The sequence below is a fragment of the Bombina bombina genome, chromosome 5 (assembly GCF_027579735.1).
Source record: "Bombina bombina isolate aBomBom1 chromosome 5, aBomBom1.pri, whole genome shotgun sequence".
NCBI lineage: Eukaryota > Metazoa > Chordata > Amphibia > Anura > Bombinatoridae > Bombina > Bombina bombina.
This window is the reverse complement of record NC_069503.1, coordinates 319,978,575-319,999,764: the sequence shown is the minus strand read 5'-3', so window position 1 is coordinate 319,999,764 and position 21,190 is coordinate 319,978,575. Positions and strand designations below refer to the sequence as shown.

At 35.9% G+C, this 21,190-nt stretch overlaps 1 protein-coding gene across 1 annotated transcript in view; it reads right to left on the bottom strand.

Moving 5' to 3' along the window:
• The window catches only part of SCIN (scinderin), a 295,360-nt gene that overhangs the window by 242,125 nt on the left and 32,045 nt on the right, over nucleotides 1-21,190 (bottom strand). Inside the window, exon 3 of the mRNA XM_053714105.1 lies at nucleotides 19,136-19,297. Coding sequence (XP_053570080.1) covers nucleotides 19,136-19,297 — 162 coding nt within the window. The remainder of the gene's footprint in view (nucleotides 1-19,135; nucleotides 19,298-21,190) is intronic.

Genomic DNA, 21,190 nt, shown 5'->3' with positions numbered 1-21,190 from the left:
TGCCGGAGGGGGATCCATGGCAAAACTCCCATGGAAAATCACATAGTTGATGCAGAGTCTGGTTTTAAAGGGCATAAATCACCTAACATTATAAAATATGAGGAAAAAATGGAAAAAAAACACACTTTTTCTAACTTTGACCCCCAAAATCTGTTACTCATCTACAACCACCAAAAAACAACCATGCTAAATAGTTTCTAAATTTTGTCCTGAGTTTAGAAATACCCAATGTTAACATGTTCTTTTGCTTTTTTTGCAAGTTATAGGGAAATAAATACAAGAAGAACTTTGCTATTTCAAAACCACTTTTTTTTTCAAAATGAGCGCTAGTTACATTCTAAATCTGATATCTGTCAGGAATACCTGAATATCCCTTGACATGTATATATTTTATTTTAGAAGACATCCCAAAGTATTGATCTAGGCCCATTATGGCTTTGGCTTTGCTTTTTGGTAATTAGAAGGCTGCTAAATGCCACTGCGCACCACACGTGTTTTATGCCCAGCAGTGAAGGGGTTAATTAGGGAGCATGTAGGGAGCTTGTAGAGTTAATTTTAGCTTAAGTGTAGTGTAGTAGACAACCCAAAGTATTGATCTAAGTATTGATCTAGGCCCATTTTGGTATATTTAATGCCACCATTTCACCGCCAAATGCGATCAAATAAAAAAAAATTGTTCACTTTTTCACAAACTTTAGGTTTCTCACAGAAATTATTTACAAACAACTTATGCAATTATGGCATAAATGGTTGTAAATGCTTCTCTGGGATCCCCTTTGTTCAGAAATAGCAGACATATATGGCTTTGGCATTGCTTTTTGGTAATTAGAAGGCTGCTAAATGCCACTGCGCACCACACGTGTTTTATGCCCAGCAGTGAAGGGGTTAATTAGGGAGCATGTAGGGAGCTTGTAGAGTTCATTTTAGCTTAAGTGTAGTGTAGTAGACAACCCAAAGTATTGATCTAGGCCCATTTTGGTATATTTAATGCCACCATTTCACCGCCAAATGCGATAAAATTTAAAAAAAAACTTACATTTTTTCGCAATTTTAGGTTTCTCACTGAAATTATTTACAAACAGCTTGTGCAATTATGGCACAAATGGTTGTAAATGCTTCTCTGGGATCCCCTTTGTTCAGAAATAGCAGACATATATGACCTTGGCGTTGCTTTCTGGTAATTAGAAGGCCGCTAAATGCTGCTGCGCATCACACGTGTATTATGGCTAGCAGTGAAGGGGTTAATTAGGTAGGTTTGTAGGGAGCTTGCAGGGTTAATTTTAGCTTTAGTGTAGAGATCAGCCTCCCACCTGACACATCAGACCCCCTGATCCCTCCCAAACAGCTCCCTTCCCTCCCCCACCCCACAATTGTTTTTGCCATCTTAAGTACTGGCAGAAAGTCTGCCAGTACTAAAATAAAAGGTTTTTACATTTTTTATTTTTTTAAGCATATTTACATATGCTGTGGTGTAGCATCCCCCCTTAGCCCCCAACCTCCCTGATCCCCCCCAAAACAGCTCTTTAACCCTCCCCATCTGCCTTATTGGCGGCCATCTTGGGTACTGGCAGCTGTCTGCTATTATTTCACAGTCAAAAAAGTGTTGCACAGTATACGCTATGAGCCTGACACACACGCTGGCAGGCAGGCAGGCAACTGCAATTAGATAACACAGGGAAAAAAAAAAAAAGCAGACCGATGTTCTAGCCCTAAAAAGGGCTTTTTGGGGTGCTGTCCTTACAGCAGAGATCAGATGAGTCCTTCAGGACTGTAGTGGACACTGAATACACTAGCCTAGCTATCGATTTCCCTATTAAATCAGCAGCAGCTACACTGTCCCTCCTCTCACTAAGAATGCAGCTTCCGAATGAATCTAAAAAGGATGCTGTCCAGGAGGTGGGAGGGTCTGGGAGGGAGGGTCTGCTGACGATTGGCTGGAATGTGCCTACTCACTGTGTGGTACAGGGTCAAAGTTTACTCAATGATGACGAATAGGGGGCGGACCTAACATCGCATACGTTCGCCTGCCGCGGCGAACAAGAACATGCTATGTTCGCCGGGAACTATTCCCCAGTGGACTATTCACAACATCACTATTTAAGATTATCTTTCTGTCAGAAAAATGTGCATTGTTTTCTACTCTAGGGAGATCTTTTGTCTTTTTTTTGCTGTGGCAAATTAGAGGCAGACATAAATGAAATCCTTAAATGGACAGTCTACTCCAGAATTTTTATTGTTTAATAGATAATCCCTTTGTTACCCATTACCCAGTTTTGCATAACCAACACTGTGATATTAACACATGTTTAACATCTGTGATTACCTTGTATCTAAGCCTCTGCAGACTGCCCCCTTATCTCAGTTCTTTTGATAGACTTGCATTTTAGCCAGTCAGTGCCCTCTAATAAGTAACTCCACAGATGTGAACACAATGTTATCTAATGGCACACATAAACTAATGCCCTCTAGCTGTGAAATACTGTAAAATGCATTCAGATAAGATGCGACCTTCAAGGGCCTAGAAATTAGCATATGAACCTACCTAGGTTTAGATTGTAACTAAGAATACCAAGAGAACAAAGCACATTTGATGATTAAAGCAAATTGGAAACTTGTTTAAAACTACATGCCCTATTTGAATCATGAAAGTTCAGTTTTGACTAGACTGTCCCTTTAATTGAACAAGCAATGTTTTGAGTTAAGAATCCTTCAGGATCCACTCCAATTAAACTGCAGGGAAAACAGGAAAAATAGAAAACAAATTACATATTATATGCATAATTAAAGATTATGGAGTTAAAGGGACAGTCTACACAAAAAAACGTATTGTTTAAAAAGATAGATAATGCCTTTACTACCCATTCCCCAGCTTTGCACAAGTAACATTGTTAGATTAATATACTTTATAACATTTAAACCTCTAAAATTCTGCATGTTTCAAAGGCTCTTTAGACAGCCTCTTAATCACATGCTTTTGTATTTGCTTTTCACAACAGGAGACTGCTAGTTCATGTGGGTCATATAGATAACAATGTGCTCATGCCCGAGAAGTTATTTAAGAGTTAGCACAACACAATACTAAATGCAAGTCAATAGATAATACATAGTCACAGTCATGTGATCAGGGGGCTGTCATAAGATGCTTAGATACAAGGTAATCACAGAGGTAAAAAGTATATAAATATAACTGTGTTGGTTATGTAAAACTGGGGAATGGGTAATAAAGGGATTATCTATCTTTTAAAACAATAACAATTATATTGTAGACTGTCCCTTTACCTTTCGGCTCCAAATACATTTTTTGAATGCCAGCCAAATTTACTCCTATTATCAATTTTTCTTTGTTCTGTTGATATCTTTATTTTAAAAGCAGGAATGTAAATCTTAGCAGCCAGCCCATTTTAGGTTCAGCACCATGGATAGCGCTTGCTTATTGGAGGCTTACATTTACCCACCAATAAGCAAGCATAACCCAGGTTCTCAACCAAAAATGGGCCGGCTCCTATGCATCACTTTCCTGCTTTTTAAATAAAGATAGCAAGAGAACAAAGAAAAATTGATAATAGGAGTAAATTAGAAAGTTGCTTAAATTGCATGCTCTATCTGAATCATGAAAGAAAAAAATTGGGTTTATAGTGTCCCTTTAAGGTTACCGGGATGGGAAGGCTGTGCTATATTTTTCTATTACTATATGGGTGTTTGAAAACTTTCACAAGGATTCTTTTAAACTAAATTTATCATGTTTGTTAAAGACCAGTTCCATTTTGGTGTGTACTGTAAACAATATGGCAGATATGAGTTTCAATGCAAAAGACTTCTAACTTTTTTTAACAGAATTTTTGCTTCATTTAAATTGAAATTCATGAGCCACTGCCTTGCTGCTTTGTATCTTTCTAAGAAGCCCTTAGACCCTTTCTATGAGAAATGCATATATTATTTACCTTGTAATCTAGAACGAGCATTCATGACCGTGAGTTCAATAATAAATACACTGTCATGAATGAGTAGATGTAGGTGTCCTGAAATAAGTTCTTTTGCAGATCCCCTTAGCTATACATGATATTACATAGTCATCACATTTACATATGTATCCAAAAGGGATGAAAGAAGCTTTAATGAATCAATACCACATATGTTAAATTAATTCTGAGCTTTATATGTCTTTAATATGTCAATCTATATAATAAATAATTTGTTTTTGGTTTTGGAGGAAACATATTTTAGAATTATGTAGTTTATTCTCACAAGTTTAAATGTTGGTGTTGGAAAAGTGAACGGATGTGAAATGTGGATGCATAAAATATTATTGTGTAGAATAGGAAGGAATGAATTGCATGTTGATGTTTACCCCCTATTTTATTACAATTCCAGTAAATCTTCATTCACATTAAAGGCTTTTGTCATTTAAGAGAATAGATAAAAAATAAAGATAATTTTGGACACAAGGATAGTATTTATTTAGGTAATTTGCAAAACAAAAACCTGAAAAAATCTTTAAATGTATAGAGCACAAAGGTCTAAAACAGATGCAGCCTAAGAGTAAGATAAGGGGAAGCAGTAAAAGCACTTGTGCACTATAGAGAAATTAAGAGCAAGAGGAAGGGTGACATAACTAAAACAATCAATGAAACCTTCCACTGGAGAGTAATGGGGGGGGGGGGTGGTTATAGTTTTTGTATTAGAAGATAGGGACTAATGGGACTGAGTGGAAAATGGAATGAAACAAGTGAGTTGTTATTGGTCAGAACTCCAGTGTAAATCTGCACAGTGACATTGTGTGACATTAGTTTAGCTTTGTCTTTTCTCCCTACAGCATAGGAAACTGTTATTGACCAGAATGGTGAAGTCTGCAGATACTGATAAGCTGATTCACTAGTCCACACATTTAGCAAATTGAGGATCTCAACTTCAGAATCAAAGAAATTAAAGGGCTGGATGAAAATGTCAACAAGATTTGAAGTTAAAGGGATATGAAACTCAAACATTTTATTTTGTGATTTAGACAGAACATACAATTTTTAAAAAAGTTTCCATTTGACTTCTATTATAAATTTGCTTTGATGCCATTGTATTCTTTGCTGAAGAGATGCCTATGTAGATGTATTGGAGCTCTACATGGCAGGAAGTAGTGCTAATATCTAGTTATCTTGCAAATGGATAACATTCTTAAAACTGCTGCCATATAGTGCTCCACATGCACATGCACGCTCCTAAGCTTACATCCCTGCTTTTCAACAACAGATACCAACAAAGTAAAGAACATTTGATAAAAAGAAGTTAATTAGAAAGTTGTTAAAAACTGCATGCTCTATCTGAAACTTGAAAGAAACAAAATTGGATTTCATGTCCCTTTAAACAAATATCAATTATGTGCTCCATTTACTAAAAGTTATCATCATTTGGTTTCTCTCTCTCTCTCTCTCTCTTTCTCTCTCTCTCTCTCTCTCTCTCTCAGGGTTGGGCGATATGGGGGGGGGATCCACATGATTAAGGGGTGAATCCCGAAACGTTTTGTGCTTTTTGTGCCAATAAAACATTGTGACAATTTATGCTGCTGCTTCCTTTGGTTTTCACGATATGGGGGGGGGGGGAAAACGGGATTTTATTAAAAATTACTATAACACCTTAATTTTTCAATAAAACGTTTATTTAACACTACAGAACCTTACTGTACACGTTTGGCAATGTCCAATACACTCTTGGAGCATAAAAATGAACACTTATAATTAGAGGAAAAATATAAAAAAACAACTTGTGCACTGCACCACTGTGTAACTACTACTGCTGATTGATGATCTACCTTTTGGGAATCTACACTTGACTCAACTAAATTATATATTAAATAAATAAATATAAATAATAAATATAATATTACATTTATCATCTATATATCTAGTAAGTAACTCTATATATCATTCATCCTCTATAATCTATCTACTAGATAGATGATAGAGATAGAGCAGTACGTAGTAGATATTATTTATATATACTTTGGTAACATCATGTTGAATATATTATATTTTACAATTCACTTCACAATACATCCTACAAGCAACCGTTAATAAATATTTATAAATAAAATATATTGTAATATGTAATCAAACTTGACGTTATGCGTCACAGAAGTTAAAAAAAAAATCAGTAAAGGTACTTTAAAGATTTTTTTACAATATTCACTTTATTGCTCACAACTGTGAGCTGTCCCACCGCTTGACCACCGCTACACCACCGCTTGATGACTGTCACAACACTCCCAGATGACTCACACACACTCTTCAATCTCTTCCAAAATGGCCATTTCGTGGGCATTCTCATGTCCGCCCACGGCTGCACACTGGTCCGCCTCTCATCCTCCCTCTCTGCCTTTATTTTCATGACAATCTGAAGATTTTTTTTTATATTGCGTACTATCACGGTTTTAAAACTACAGCGATTAATAACGGTTTAAAACTGCATCCGTGATTAATCATGCAGCCCTAGTGTATACATAGTCTCACTTGTGGTTTAAGATCCAGTTGTATAGTAGGACATTAATCCAACATGAGTCCACCATGCTCATATAGGGCATATAAAAAAAGTGAGTGGGCTGAGTGCCAGGCACTCTTAAAGGAGCAGGCTCTAGTGAAACAGTCTGCTATGTACTGCATCAGATTAAAAATAAATTAAAGCTACTAGGCAAGACAATTGAGGTTAGGGCTAAACAACTTCCCAAATCCACATCTATAATGCTGCAGTCCAGTCAGAGAAAGTAGTCAAATAGTGTAAGCATCTAGAAGTTATATCCCAAATATTATGAGTGTTCCAGGTATCGAGAGTTTAGATTCTTACAGTCCTCCTTTATCAAGTATACTATTAATGCTTGTTGGCAGTGTTTGTTTTTATTCACAAAACTGGCTATATGGGCTGTGCATATCACAGTTAAGTAAATCTGGTATGGTATCAGGTGGCAGTTACTCATCTAGTAAACGAGCAGCTGTTTTTAGAGCTAATTGGTGTTTGGTTTACTACCAAGGACATAACTCTTGGCAAACTGCTACTCCTGATAAGACTATGAGTGGTAGTGGAGCAATAAAGCTCTGTAACTGCAGACCTCTAAAACAGCAGGTCTGCGCTATTTGTCTATTGACGTCACACAGTCCTCTGTTTCCCTCAGTCCAGCTAGCGGAGGTGACGGTAAGAAAGGGTACCGGTAACTATGTAAACAGAGCCTTCTCTCTCACAACTCCTGGCCTTCACTGCTGATAGCACTAGTCACAAGAACACAGCAGGTCATCCGTGAGATAATTGTGGGCTTTCCCCTACTAGATTGAGTTATTTATTTAACTTTTGCTGTATTTAGTAACCTTGAAATGAGCTCTGAGTACCCACATCTGCCCAATTCAGCAGGTAGCTCTGCCCCTGTAAAATTGTTAAAGGGACATTCCAGCCAAAATTGAAATGTACATGACTGCATTTCAGTTTTGAATAGAAGAATTTTTGCAATATACATGTATTAGTAAATATGCTTCTGGTAAAAGCTATAGCCTTTTCAAAACTGTATTTAACGGGACATGAAAGCCCAAAAAAATCTTTCATGATTTAGACAGAGCACACAATTTTAAGCAACTTTCTAATTTACTTCTATTGTTTAATTTGCTTGCTTCTCTTGTTATCCTTTGCTGAAAGGTTTATCTAGGTAAGCTCAGGAGCAGCAAAGAACCTAGGTTCTAGCTGCTGATTGGTGGCTGCATATATATATACACCGATTGTCATTGGCTTACTCATGTGTTCAGTTAGAAACCAGTAGTGCATTGCTGCTCCTTCAACAAATGATACCAAGAGAATGAAGAACATTTGATAATAGAAGTAAACTGGAAAGTAGTTTAAAATTGTATGTTCTACCTAAATCATGAAAGAAAATATTTGAGTTTCATGTCCCTTTAAGTATTCTCCTTGCACAAGTAATTTAAACACAGCACTTGCTCAGAGAGCCTAAGGTGGTTGTATCCTCTGGTAATTACTCAATTTGTTCATTGCTGACATGATACAAGCCCCTCTGGTGCACTGAGCAGCTGCAATATTTAAAATACTGGTGCACTGAGAATATCTAGCTATGCTTTACATGCACGTGCAGAGAAAAGTGCTTATACTAAAACAGTGATAACTTTTACACAACGTATTTTTACCAATACATGAATATTACAAATATGTTTCTATTCAAATATGTAATTTATCTATGTGTATTTAAATTATGACCAGAATATCCCTTTAAACATTTAAAAAACATTTTCATTAGAGCCCTTTAAGACAGTACTTTCTCATTTTTCACACCTTCAATCATCGCTTATACTGAAACACCTTAATTGGCGAAAAACAAAAAAGGAAATTAAGCCTATTACACTGATCCAAACAATTCCTTAGACGTGAACAATTTTTATAAATTGGTGATAAAATCTGCAGTACATAAACGTCATGAAAATAATTCTTCTGTCCACATTCTTGGCCAACTAAGTGAAATCCTCAGTTTCACTGCAATCACAGAGGAAGTAGGATATTATTTTGAGAACTTCTATAAAACTGTTAGATGTGGCAATTATACAACAATTTGTTAATGTTATTTGCAAATAGAAATTGAGCAATTTAAGGGTAAAATTAGTAATAAAGGTTAAAGAAAAGACTCTAATTACTTGTGTCTATCATTTTTATGGAAATTTGAATAGGGAAAGATAATTAAATAAAATGAATAGAAATTAAAACACTTAACCTGCATGTGTTGTACATACACAATACTAATTTAAACAAATATATTACATTAAAATACAATAATAGCACATTATTGAATCCCATATGTAATAATATTTACTTATAAATTAAAGTAAAATATTTACTTATAAATTATTTAGTAATTACTTAGTAATTTGAAATTAAATATTAAATAAGCTTTTTAATTTCATATTATATCTAATACATTGCTTTTCCCTTAATGTATTTCCAATGACTTATACTAGTTGCAGAGTATAGGATGTATGAGAATCGAAACTGCATTTTCAGGTTTATTTGTTTTTATGAAATTTCAGGTTTTGTGCTTTGAAACTAAAGTGTAATAAAATGGGTTGCGCTAGCAGGTAAAATTAGATATCATTATGTTATCACTTTGTGTACACACACTTGCTTCAATATCTTATACCTGTTGGTAAACCAAAGCTCAATACTTAGAGCAATACTTAGGGCCCGATGATTGAAAGCTCTCTGTGCTGACGAGATTATTAATGAATGCTCGCCAGTCCTTCTATTTCCCTGGTGGAATGATCTAAAGCCATTTTTTACCCTGAAAACAGGGTTTCTAGCTAAGGGGCGTATACTGCATTTTCATATGAAATGTGCACAACAAAATTCGTATTTTAAACATTATACAAAACAAATATTTGAACCATTCACACAAAAATAAGCAGGGAAAATTTGTATTGTTAAAGGGACAGTCTACACCAGAATTTTATTGTTCTAAAAGATAGATAATCCCTTTATTACCCATTTCCCAGTTTTTCATAACCAACACATTTATAATAATATACTTTTAACCTCTGTGATTATCTTGTATCTAAGCCTCTGCAAACTGCCCCTTTTTTCAGTTCTTTTGACAGACTTGCAGTCTAGCCAATCAGTGCCTGCTCCCAGATAACTTCTCGTGCACGAGCACAGTGTTATCTATATGAAATACGTGAACTAACACCCTCTAGTGGTGAAAAACTGTTAAAATGCAATCTGAAAGAGGTGGGCTTCAAGGTCTAAGAAATTAGCATATGAACCTCCTAGGTTAAGCTTTCAAGTAAGAATACCAAGAGAACAAAGCAAAATTGGTGATAAAAGTAAATTGGAAAATTGTTTATTTTGGCCTAGACTGTCCCTTTAAGGTGCATCAAAAACCGTAACAAAATTCTTCACCAAAAATCGTATGTTAACAAAAATGTAAAATTAGTATGTAATTTACACAGGAATAAATCAAATTAAATATGCACAGCGTAAATCGGCCCCTTTCAGTGGGTGTCCCAGGCTTATCTTATTAACAGTGTTAAATTGGGAGCTTCTAAGTAAGTAAGTTTTTAAAAGGTTTTACACTGGATTTTTATATCAGTATCTGTGCATATTATTCTTTATAGTAGTGTCTATTACATGCAGTTAAATTAAAATTGGGGTATACTGTCCCTTTAAGACCAAAACTAAGGGTACATTTGCTTTTTGTAAACAATTTAATACACTCCAGCAGGTAAAATGGATCATTGGGAACAAAGTAAAGGGGAATTTTGGGTAGACTGTCCAATTAAGCAAGTCAGAAGAAGCCTATGGTGGATTGCTATACTCTTGGCTAACCTGTCATGGATGAAATAAAATTCCACACACTAATTAATTGGGAGGTCAAAGCCTTATAAATACACCCAAATTTATGTTAGTCATGGAAGTGCAGACACAGCTATATTCCACACAGTCATTGGTTGCACACTCTAGCAAGCCATTTATAACCATTCCTAATTGGCCACAGCAGAAAAGGTAACAATATGGTGGTGCCCACTACTCTACGGACATTAACTTTACTCTTATTTTTTGTTAATATTTTAACAACTAATATCATTTTTAAAAATACATATACAAATTATTCAAAGGCTAATGTTTGCTCTGAATACATCATTCAAGCAAATATTTATATAGTGTTGTTTAAAGGGACACTAAACCCAAACATTTTCTTTTATGATTCAGGTAGAGACTACAATTTTAAGCAATATTCCAAATGACTTCTATTATCTAATAATAGAAGTAAATTGGAAAGTTGTTTAAATGACATGCTCTTTCTAAATCATAAAAGAAAAAATTGAGGTTTTATGATCCTTTAACCCTTTGAGTGCTAAGCACTTTCCCACCTGGGTGCTAAGATTTTTAAAGGTTTTTTTATTTTTGTTATTTTGTGAACAAACATTTTTTAACTTTTTTTATTTTTTTTCAGACCCCCATGACCTACACTTTCGGAAAGGTTAGGCGATTACCTTTCCAATGGTGGGTGTTAGGGGTCTGTAGCTGCATAGATGCCTGAGATACAGGCTTCTAAGCAGCATGCCCCCTGCTCCTATACTTAACATTGTTAAGTATAAATAAAGTTGTGCAGTGACGTCATCACGTTATTACGCGTGACGTCACCACACAAAACGGGAAGCCCCGGCGATGCCTGTCACTCTACAGGCACAATCGCTGGGGTAGGAGTGGGTGGGAGCCCCCAGATCTCCCTCAAGGGAGAGTGCTAGTGATGGCTCTGAGCCGTCATTAGCACCAGAGTGGGAAACTCTGTGACAGCTCAGAGCCGTCATTAGCACTCAAAGGGTTAATGTCCCTTTAAATGTGTATTTTAATAATAAATGTCACATTTTAATTGTATTTCAATTTAATATATTTAAACTGAGTACACCACAAACAGCTATATCACAATACAATTCAGTTTCAAAAGACATTACAAATTTTTAAAGTTAACATAAACTGCATCTTCAGCTAATCAGAAAGTTTAAGCAAGTAAAATGAGAAGTTAATATTTTTGATTGCGTGGACAAAATCGCTTGACTTTTGGTTAGCATGATATGGTCAAGTTAAACCAACTTCCAGCTTGCGGATAAATCTCCCAAATTCAAATGATTATTGTACACAGTTTTTATTTAACCTTTTTTCACAAAGAAAAATATTATGGTTTCATATTAGTTATATATGTAGAAATATATACATCAGTAGTTTCTATACGCACTGACCACTCCTGTTGGCAAATAACAGGTTGATAGTATGAACTGTTTACATTGCAGTAATGTTTGCTATAGGGCATCTAATTTGCTTTCTATGGGAAGATGGAATTATCATAGGTATTAAATTACCTTCCCAAAGCTTTCCAGAGAAACGCAAACTGCTGTATATTTGCAAAAGGATGTTTATTTTCTCAAGGTGTTGCTGTGTTAAACAACATATTTTTTTAAATAATTCAATGTACTCTTTAAAAAAACACCTTTGCTCTATATTTTTATAAGTATTCAAAAAACTAATTAACATATAAACTAAAATTGTATAATAATATATGATTAATGTTTTTATAGTTTTTGCTACTTCCTGTTAATTAAGCTGCAGCCTTCGGAGATATAGATGCTTGTGTAATTGGTTAACAATATATTTTATTATAAAATGTTTAAATAGCAATACAACTTTGTAATATAGTTTAACTATTTATTTTTTTGTACTTTCCTGTAATTTAAGTCTGAAAGATAAGAGTTTGACAGGTCTGACAACTGGAAGGGCACATGCAAGTCTTAATGAGCCTAATCATGCTTTATTATAATTATAATTTCTTTCATGTAATTAACAAGAGTCCATGAGCTAGTGACGTATGGGATATACATTCCTACCAGGAGGGGCAAAGTTTCCCAAACCTTAAAATGCCTATAAATACACCCCTCACCACACCCACAAATCAGTTTTACAAACTTTGCCTCCAAGGGAGGTGGTGAAGTAAGTTTGTGCTAGATTCTACGTTGATATGCGCTCCGCAGCAAGTTGGAGCCCGGTTTTCCTCTCAGCGTGCAGTGAATGTCAGAGGGATGTGAAGAGAGTATTGCCTATTGAATGCAGTGATCTCCTTCTACGGGGTCTATTTCATAAGGTTCTCTGTTATCGGTCGTAGAGATTCATCTCTTACCTCCCTTTTCAGATCGACGATATACTCTTATATTTACCATTTCCTCTACTGATTCTCGTTTCAGTACTGGTTTGGCTTTCTACAAACATGTAGATGAGTGTCCTGGGGTAAGTAAGTCTTATTTTCTGTGACACTCTAAGCTATGGTTGGGCACTTTATTTATAAAGTTCTAAATATATGTATTCAAACATTTATTTGCCTTGTCTCAGAATGTTCAACTTTCCTTATTTTCAGACAGTCAGTTTCATATTTGGGATTATGCATTGAATTATCATATTTTTTCTTACCTCAAAAATTTGACTTTTTTCCCTGTGGGCTGTTAGGCTCGCGGGGGCTGAAAATGCTTCATTTTATTGCGTCATTCTTGGCGCGGACTTTTTTGGCGCAAAAATTCTTTTCCGTTTCCGGCGTCATACGTGTCGCCGGAAGTTGCGTCATTTTTTGACGTTATTTTGCGCCAAAAATGTCGGCGTTCCGGATGTGGCGTCATTTTTGGCGCCAAAAGCATTTAGGCGCCAAATAATGTGGGCGTCTTATTTGGCGCTAAAAAATATGGGCGTCGCTTTTGTCTCCACATTATTTCAGTCTCATTTTTTATTTGCTTCTGGTTGCTAGAAGCTTGATGTTTGGCATTTTTTCCCATTCCTGAAACTGTCTTATAAGGAATTTGATCTATTTTGCTTTATATGTTGTTTTTTCTCTTACATATTGCAAGATGTCTCACGTTGCATCTGAGCCAGAAGATACTACAGGAAAACCACTGCCTGCTGGATCTACCAAAGCTAAGTGTATCTGCTGTAAACTTTTGGTAGCTATTCCTCCAGCTGTTGTTTGTAATAATTGTCATGACAAACTTGTTAAAGCAGATAATATTTCCTTTAGTGATGTACCATTGCCTGTTGCAGTTCCCTCAACATCTAAGGTGCAGAATGTTCCTGATAACATAAGAGATTTTGTTTCTGAATCCATAAAGAAGGCTTTGTCTCCGCCTCTAGTTCTTCTTCCAAGAGTAATCTCCAAGATTCTGAGGGAATGCTCGTTTGTTCTGCTAATAGCTCCGGCATGGCCTCACAGGTTTTGGTATGCGGATCTTGTCCGGATGGCATCTTGCCAACCATGGACTCTTCCGTTAAGACCAGACCTTCTGTCACAAGGTCCTTTTTTCCATCCGGATCTGAAATCCTTAAATTTAAAGGTATGGAGATTGAACGCTTGATTCTTGGTCAAAGAGGTTTCTCTGACTCCGTGATTAATACTATGTTACAGGCTCGTAAATCTGTATCTCGAGAGATATATTATAGAGTCTGGAAGACTTATATTTCTTGGTGTCTTTCTCATCATTTTTCTTGGCATTCTTTTAGAATACCGAGAATTTTACAGTTTCTTCAGGATGGTTTAGATAAGGGTTTGTCCGCAAGTTCTTTGAAAGGACAAATCTCCGCTCTTTCTGTTCTTTTTCACAGAAAGATTGCTATTCTTCCTGATATTCATTGTTTTGTACAAGCTTTGGTTCGTATAAAACCTGTCATTAAATCAATTTCTCCTCCTTGGAGTTTGAATTTGGTTCTGGGAGCTCTTCAAGCTCCTCCGTTTGAACCTATGCATTCATTGGACATTAAATTACTTTCTTGGAAAGTTTTGTTCCTTTTGGCCATCTCTTCTGCTAGAAGAGTTTCTGAATTATCTGCTCTTTCTTGTGAGTCTCCTTTTCTGATTTTTCATCAGGATAAGGCGGTGTTGCGAACTTCTTTTGAATTTTTACCTAAAGTTGTGAATTCCAACAACATTAGTAGAGAAATTGTGGTTCCTTCATTATGTCCTAATCCTAAGAATTCTAAGGAGAAATCGTTGCATTCTTTGGATGTTGTTAGAGCTTTGAAATATTATGTTGAAGCTACGAAATCTTTCCGTAAGACTTCTAGTCTATTTGTTATCTTTTCCGGTTCTAGGAAAGGCCAGAAAGCTTCTGCCATTTCTTTGGCATCTTGGTTGAAATCTTTAATTCATCTTGCCTATGTTGAGTCGGGTAAAATTCCGCCTCAGAGAATTACAGCTCATTCTACTAGGTCAGTATCTACTTCCTGGGCGTTTAGGAATGAAGCTTCGGTTGACCAGATCTGCAAAGCAGCAACTTGGTCCTCTTTGCATACTTTTACTAAATTCTACCATTTTGATGTATTTTCTTCTTCTGAAGCAGTTTTTGGTAGAAAAGTTCTTCAGGCAGCTGTTTCAGTTTGAATCTTCTGCTTATGTTTTTTGTTAAACTTTATTTTGGGTGTGGATTATTTTCAGCAGGAATTGGCTGTCTTTATTTTATCCCTCCCTCTCTAGTGACTCTTGTGTGGAAAGATCCACATCTTGGGTAGTCATTATCCCATACGTCACTAGCTCATGGACTCTTGTTAATTACATGAAAGAAAACATAATTTATGTAAGAACTTACCTGATAAATTCATTTCTTTCATATTAACAAGAGTCCATGAGGCCCACCCTTTTTTGTGGTGGTTATGATTTTTTTGTATAAAGCACAATTATTCCAATTCCTTATTTTATATGCTTTGCACTTTTTTTCTTATCACCCCACTTCTTGGCTATTCGTTAAACTGATTTGTGGGTGTGGTGAGGGGTGTATTTATAGGCATTTTAAGGTTTGGGAAACTTTGCCCCTCCTGGTAGGAATGTATATCCCATACGTCACTAGCTCATGGACTCTTGTTAATATGAAAGAAATGAATTTATCAGGTAAGTTCTTACATAAATTATGTTTTATTCAGCTCACCAGAGTAAGTGCTGTGTAAACAGTTACACTTCAGCTGCTGTCCATTTGCAAGTTGAAGAAAAAAACAACAATAGCCAATCGGCATCAGCAGTGCTGAGGTAATGCCTTGCCTTTGCTGTGATCTCATGAGATTCTATAGAACTTACTTAAACTGAATTGGAAAATATCATGACTGCGCCTGCACATGCCAGATGCACGCTCCCTTGCAAGTCCTGGGACAAGCATCCTGACTGGCTGCTTAAAGTCTCTTTACAGGGGGGTGTGAATACTTAGGAAATTTAATGTAAAATATCTTCCTTTTTTACATAGAGATATACAGGTGATATTTTCTAGTCAGCTTTTTACAGCTTTTTACAGCTATGCTGCATCACTTTCATGTGCTTCAACATTTGGGTATCATGTCCCTTAAACTAATGTTAGCTTTATACTGGCTTAAATTTTAGCTGCGTGGTCTGTAAAATCGGCCTGGTGGTGCACCCACTAGAAAGGCTCTGGGGAGAACACTGCATCCTATTAACATGCCCTTCGTACAGGGAAATTTAGGAAATTTAAATCCAATTCAATCCAATTATAATGTAACAAAAACACATATTAACTTGAGATTTAATAAAGTATGCTGGGTCCACAAGTTCACAAGCCTTACTTAGATCTTGCCAGTACTCTTAAACTATGCTAAGATCTCACTAGAACTCTGAAATTCTTGAAGTTACGCTGTAACTTCAAGCTGCAAGCACAAGCCTATAGTAGTTAAATATAAATATAAAAAAATCCCATAAATGAATTATAGTTTTACATATGTATTTTTTTATTACTAGAATCTTTATAAATATCTACTTCAGCTAACTCTGGCATAATTTTAATGGCAGAGCTTAGCTAGATGTTTTTCTGAGGCAGATCAAGGAGAAAGCTTTGTGAATTCTGCTCAGACCTGCAAGGAAAAATGAATTCCCTCCCTAGAAAAGCATGGTTCAGTCCACTTGCAGATACCACCAGACCTCTTTTGCAAAACACTGACAACCCAAACACTGCCTGACAGAATTCATTTATAACAACGCCTATTTATATTTATTCATTGGAGGGGTGGGGGGAAACATATTATTTATTTTTTTATAAATCATATAAAATCAAATAAATGCACATAATTAGATACAGTGAAAGAAAAAGCTTCATTAATTAAAACTATTGAAGTCTCAAAAGGTACAAAAAACTCAAAATATATATACATATGAATGCGTTTCAATTTTGAAAAGATGCATTTTTTCCAATATACATGCATTAGTAAAAAATTATTCTAATAAACATTACCATTGTTTCAGTTTGGCTTTTACGATGCATAAAGCATATATACATATGCCCTATACACCCTCATTCAAACACTGCAAATGTTCAGAGAGGCACCAGAGATGCGTCCTTAACAATTATGCAAACCAAGTCATCAGTAATGGAAAATATACTCTCTGAGTATTTGTGGTTTTTGAAAGCAGTTGCATGGGACATATGTATATACAGGGAGTGCAGAATTATTAAGCAAGTTGTATTTTTGAGGATTAATTTTATTATTGAACAACAACCATGCTCTCAATGAACCCAAAAAACTCATTAATATCAAAGCTGAATAGTTTTGGAAGTAGTTTTTAGTTTGTTTTTAGTTATAGCTATTTTAGGGGGATATCTGTGTGTGCAGGTGACTATTACTGTGCATAATTATTAGGCAACTTAACAAAAAACAAATATATACCCATTTCAATTATTTATTTTTACCAGTGAAACCAATATAACATTTCAACATTCACAAATATACATTTCTGACATTCAAAAACAAAACAAAAACAAATCAGTGACCAATATAGCCACCTTTCTTTGCAAGGACACTCAAAAGCCTGCCATCCATGGATTATGTCAGTGTTTTGATCTGTTCACCATCAACATTGCGTGCAGCAGCAACCACAGCCTCCCAGACACTGTTCAGAGAGGTGTACTGTTTTCCCTCCTTGTAAATCTCACATTTGATGATGGACCACAGGTTCTCAATGGGGTTCAGATCAGGTGAACAAGGAGGCCATGTCATTAGATTTTCTTCTTTTATACCCTTTCTTGTCAGCCACGCTGTGGAGTACTTGGACGCGTGTGATGGAGCATTGTCCTGCATGAAAATCATGTTTTTCTTGAAGGATGCAGACTTCTTCCTGTACCACTGCTTGAAGAAGGTGTCTTCCAGAAACTGGCTGTAGGACTGGGAGTTGAGCTTGACTCCATCCTCAACCCGAAAAGGCCCCACAAGCTCATCTTTGATGATACCAGCCCAAACCAGTACTCCACCTCCACCTTGCTGGCGTCTGAGTCGGACTGGAGCTCTCTGCCCTTTACCAATCCAGCCACGGGCCCATCCATCTGGCCCATCAAGACTCACTCTCATTTCATCAGTCCATAAAACCTTAGAAAAATCAGTCTTAAGATATTTCTTGGCCCAGTCTTGACGTTTCAGCTTGTGTGTCTTGTTCAGTGGTGGTCGTCTTTCAGCCTTTCTTACCTTGGCCATGTCTCTGAGTATTGCACACCTTGTGCTTTTGGGCACTCCAGTGATGTTGCAGCTCTGAAATATGGCCAAACTGGTGGCAAGTGGCATCTTGGCAGCTGCACGCTTGACTTTTCTCAGTTCATGGGCAGTTATTTTGAGCCTTGGTTTTTCCACACGCTTCTTGCGACCCTGTTGACTATTTTGAATTAAACGCTTGATTGTTCGATGATCACGCTTCAGAAGCTTTGCAATTTTAAGAGTGCTGCATCCCTCTGCAAGATATCTCACTATTTTTGACTTTTCTGAGCCTGTCAAGTCCTTCTTTTGACCCATTTTGCCAAAGGAAAGGAAGTTGCCTAATAATTATGCACACCTGATATAGGGTGTTGATGTCATTAGACCACACCCCTTCTCATTACAGAGATGCACATCACCTAATATGCTTAACTGGTAGTAAGCTTTCGAGCCTATACCGCTTGGAGTAAGACAACATGCATAAAGAGGATGATGTGGTCAAAATACTCATTTGCCTAATAATTCTGCACTCCCTGTACTAGTTATGTGCATTTGTGCGCTTCGGATGCTGACAAATGAAAAAGCCATATTCTACTATTTTTTGGAGTCAGATTTATTCTTGTGAAAGTACAACACACTGTGATCTGAGCAAATCCACATTCCAGTGTTTTGCACATTCACAAAATTAAATCCAGCTCCAAAAAGAGTAGAATCTGGCATGTGGCCACCTTCTTCCATATTTGTTAGCACCCAAAGTGCATAAATGCACAAATCTAGCATATACTCTGTGCACGGTAAAAGCTATCACTGATACAGCAATAACTTTTTGCTGCTATATGTGTATTGCAAAAAAGTGTCCTGCATTTATGTGCATTTTAAGTCTCTTTATTCTCTGCTGAGAACATGTTGAGTCAGTCAAAGCATTGGTTAAACAAATCCTGAAAGTGCATTATGGGAATGGGCATATTTACCAATACCTGATTTTTGTTGTTTCTGTTATATAGCAGAACTAATGTAAATGCATTTCCCCATATGAAACCAGGTTACTATCAGCTTCTTAAAATAAAAGTAGTATATTAGTATTATAGTATATAAGATGTATTGACATAAGTTTAAAGGGCTTACTTACTGTTCCAAGATCAATGATAAAGCAATCTCCACTGTTAAAGCTAGACCAGCTAAGTGGGACCTCGGTGGCTCTGACCACTCTCCTTCCTTTGATGTGCAGAAGTCTTTCTGCTGAGAGGTCATTTGTAACCACATGCTGAAAGCCAGATGCAACACCACCAGCCTAAAAATAAACAAAATAAACAAATTGAATACATATATCAATAATAATATATATTGATAATAATATATTAATAATATTAATAGACGCATGGTTCTCCTTTCTCAATTCAAGTCCTCAAGTAAATTTACCAGGCCATATATATGGGATTTCCTTTCACAAGGCCTATGTGTTTATTGATACAACATTTTGTTCATCACAGTATCCTTTCAGAAAACTATTTGGATGATAACATTCAAAATAGAGGATAAATAGAGGATAAATAATGCTGCACAACAGTAAAACTGTTGCATTCAGACATTCTAGATTATCACGCCAAGGGGCAAGTGGAGAAATCAACAAGATTTTTTTTCAGCCATATGGCCATATGAAGATTTTTAGACACCACTACAGACAAAACTACTGTACCACTTTTTATGAAATTTGGCATGGATATAGTTTATAAAGCTTTTCTAACAAGACCTAGAGATATGAAACTTTAAGGTAACATTATCACAGTGGTGTATGTATACATAAAGCAAAACAAATGTCAAAATATGTTAATTTTTACATGAGTAGATTGGTTTAACCCCTTACCATTAAGGACAAGGGCTGTTTTTACATTTCTGCGGTGTTTGTGTTTAGCTGTAATTTTCCTCTTACTCTATTACTGTACCCACACATATTATATACAGTTTTTCTCAGCATTAAAATGGCTTTCTAAACATACCATTATTTTCATCATATCATATAATTTACTATAAAAAAATATAAAACATGATGAAAAAATTGAAAAAAAAACACTTTTTCTAACTTTGACCCCCAAAATTTCTTACGCATCTACAACCACCAAAAACAACCATGCTAAATAGTTTCTAAACTTTGTCCTGAGAAATATCCAACGTTTACATGTTCTTTGCTTTTTTTGCAAGTTATAGGGCAATAAGTACAAGTAGCTTTTTGCTATTTCCAAACCATTTTATTTTTTTTAAATTAGCAAAAGTTACATTGTAACACTGATATCTGCCAGGAATCCCTGAATAACCTTTCACATGTATATATTTTTCTTTAGTAGACAAGTATTGATTTAGGCCTATTTTGGTATATTTCATGCCACCATTTCACCGCCAAATGCGATCAAATAAAAAGGATTGTTAACTTTTTCACAAACTTTATGTTTCTCACTGAAATGTATTTATTGGCTCAAATGGTTGTAAATACTTCTTTGGGATCACCCTTTGTTCAGAAATAGAAGACATATATGGCTTTGGCGTTGCTTCTTGGTAATTAGAAACCCGCTAAATGCAGCTGCACACCACACTTGTATTATGCCCAGCAGTGAAGGAGTTAATTAGTTAGCTTGTAGGGTTAATTATAGCTTTAGTGTATAGATTACCCACCCACCTGACACATCCCACCCCTTGATCCCTCCCTAATCCCCCTCAAACAGCTCTCTTCCCTCTCCCACCTCACAAGTGTCACCCCCATCTTATGTAGTGGCAGGAAGCCTGCCAGTACTAAAATAAAAGGCTTTTTTAAATATAATTTATATATATATATATATATATATATATATATATATATATATATATATATATATATATATATATATATATATATATATATATATATATATATATATATATATATATCCTGCAGTGTAGGATCCCCCCTTAGCCCCATCCTCCATGATCTTCACCCAAACAGCTCTCTAACCCTCCCCCCTCTACCTATTTGCCGCCATTATTATTATTATACTTTATTTATGAAGCGCCATCATATTCCGCAGCGCTGTACATGGATACAGATAATTTAAATAAAACAATAGTATAAAACTATTATAAAAAAATAGTATAAAAATAGTATAAGACTAAGCGACAGGACAGAATTTACAAACACATACAGGAGGAATCGAGG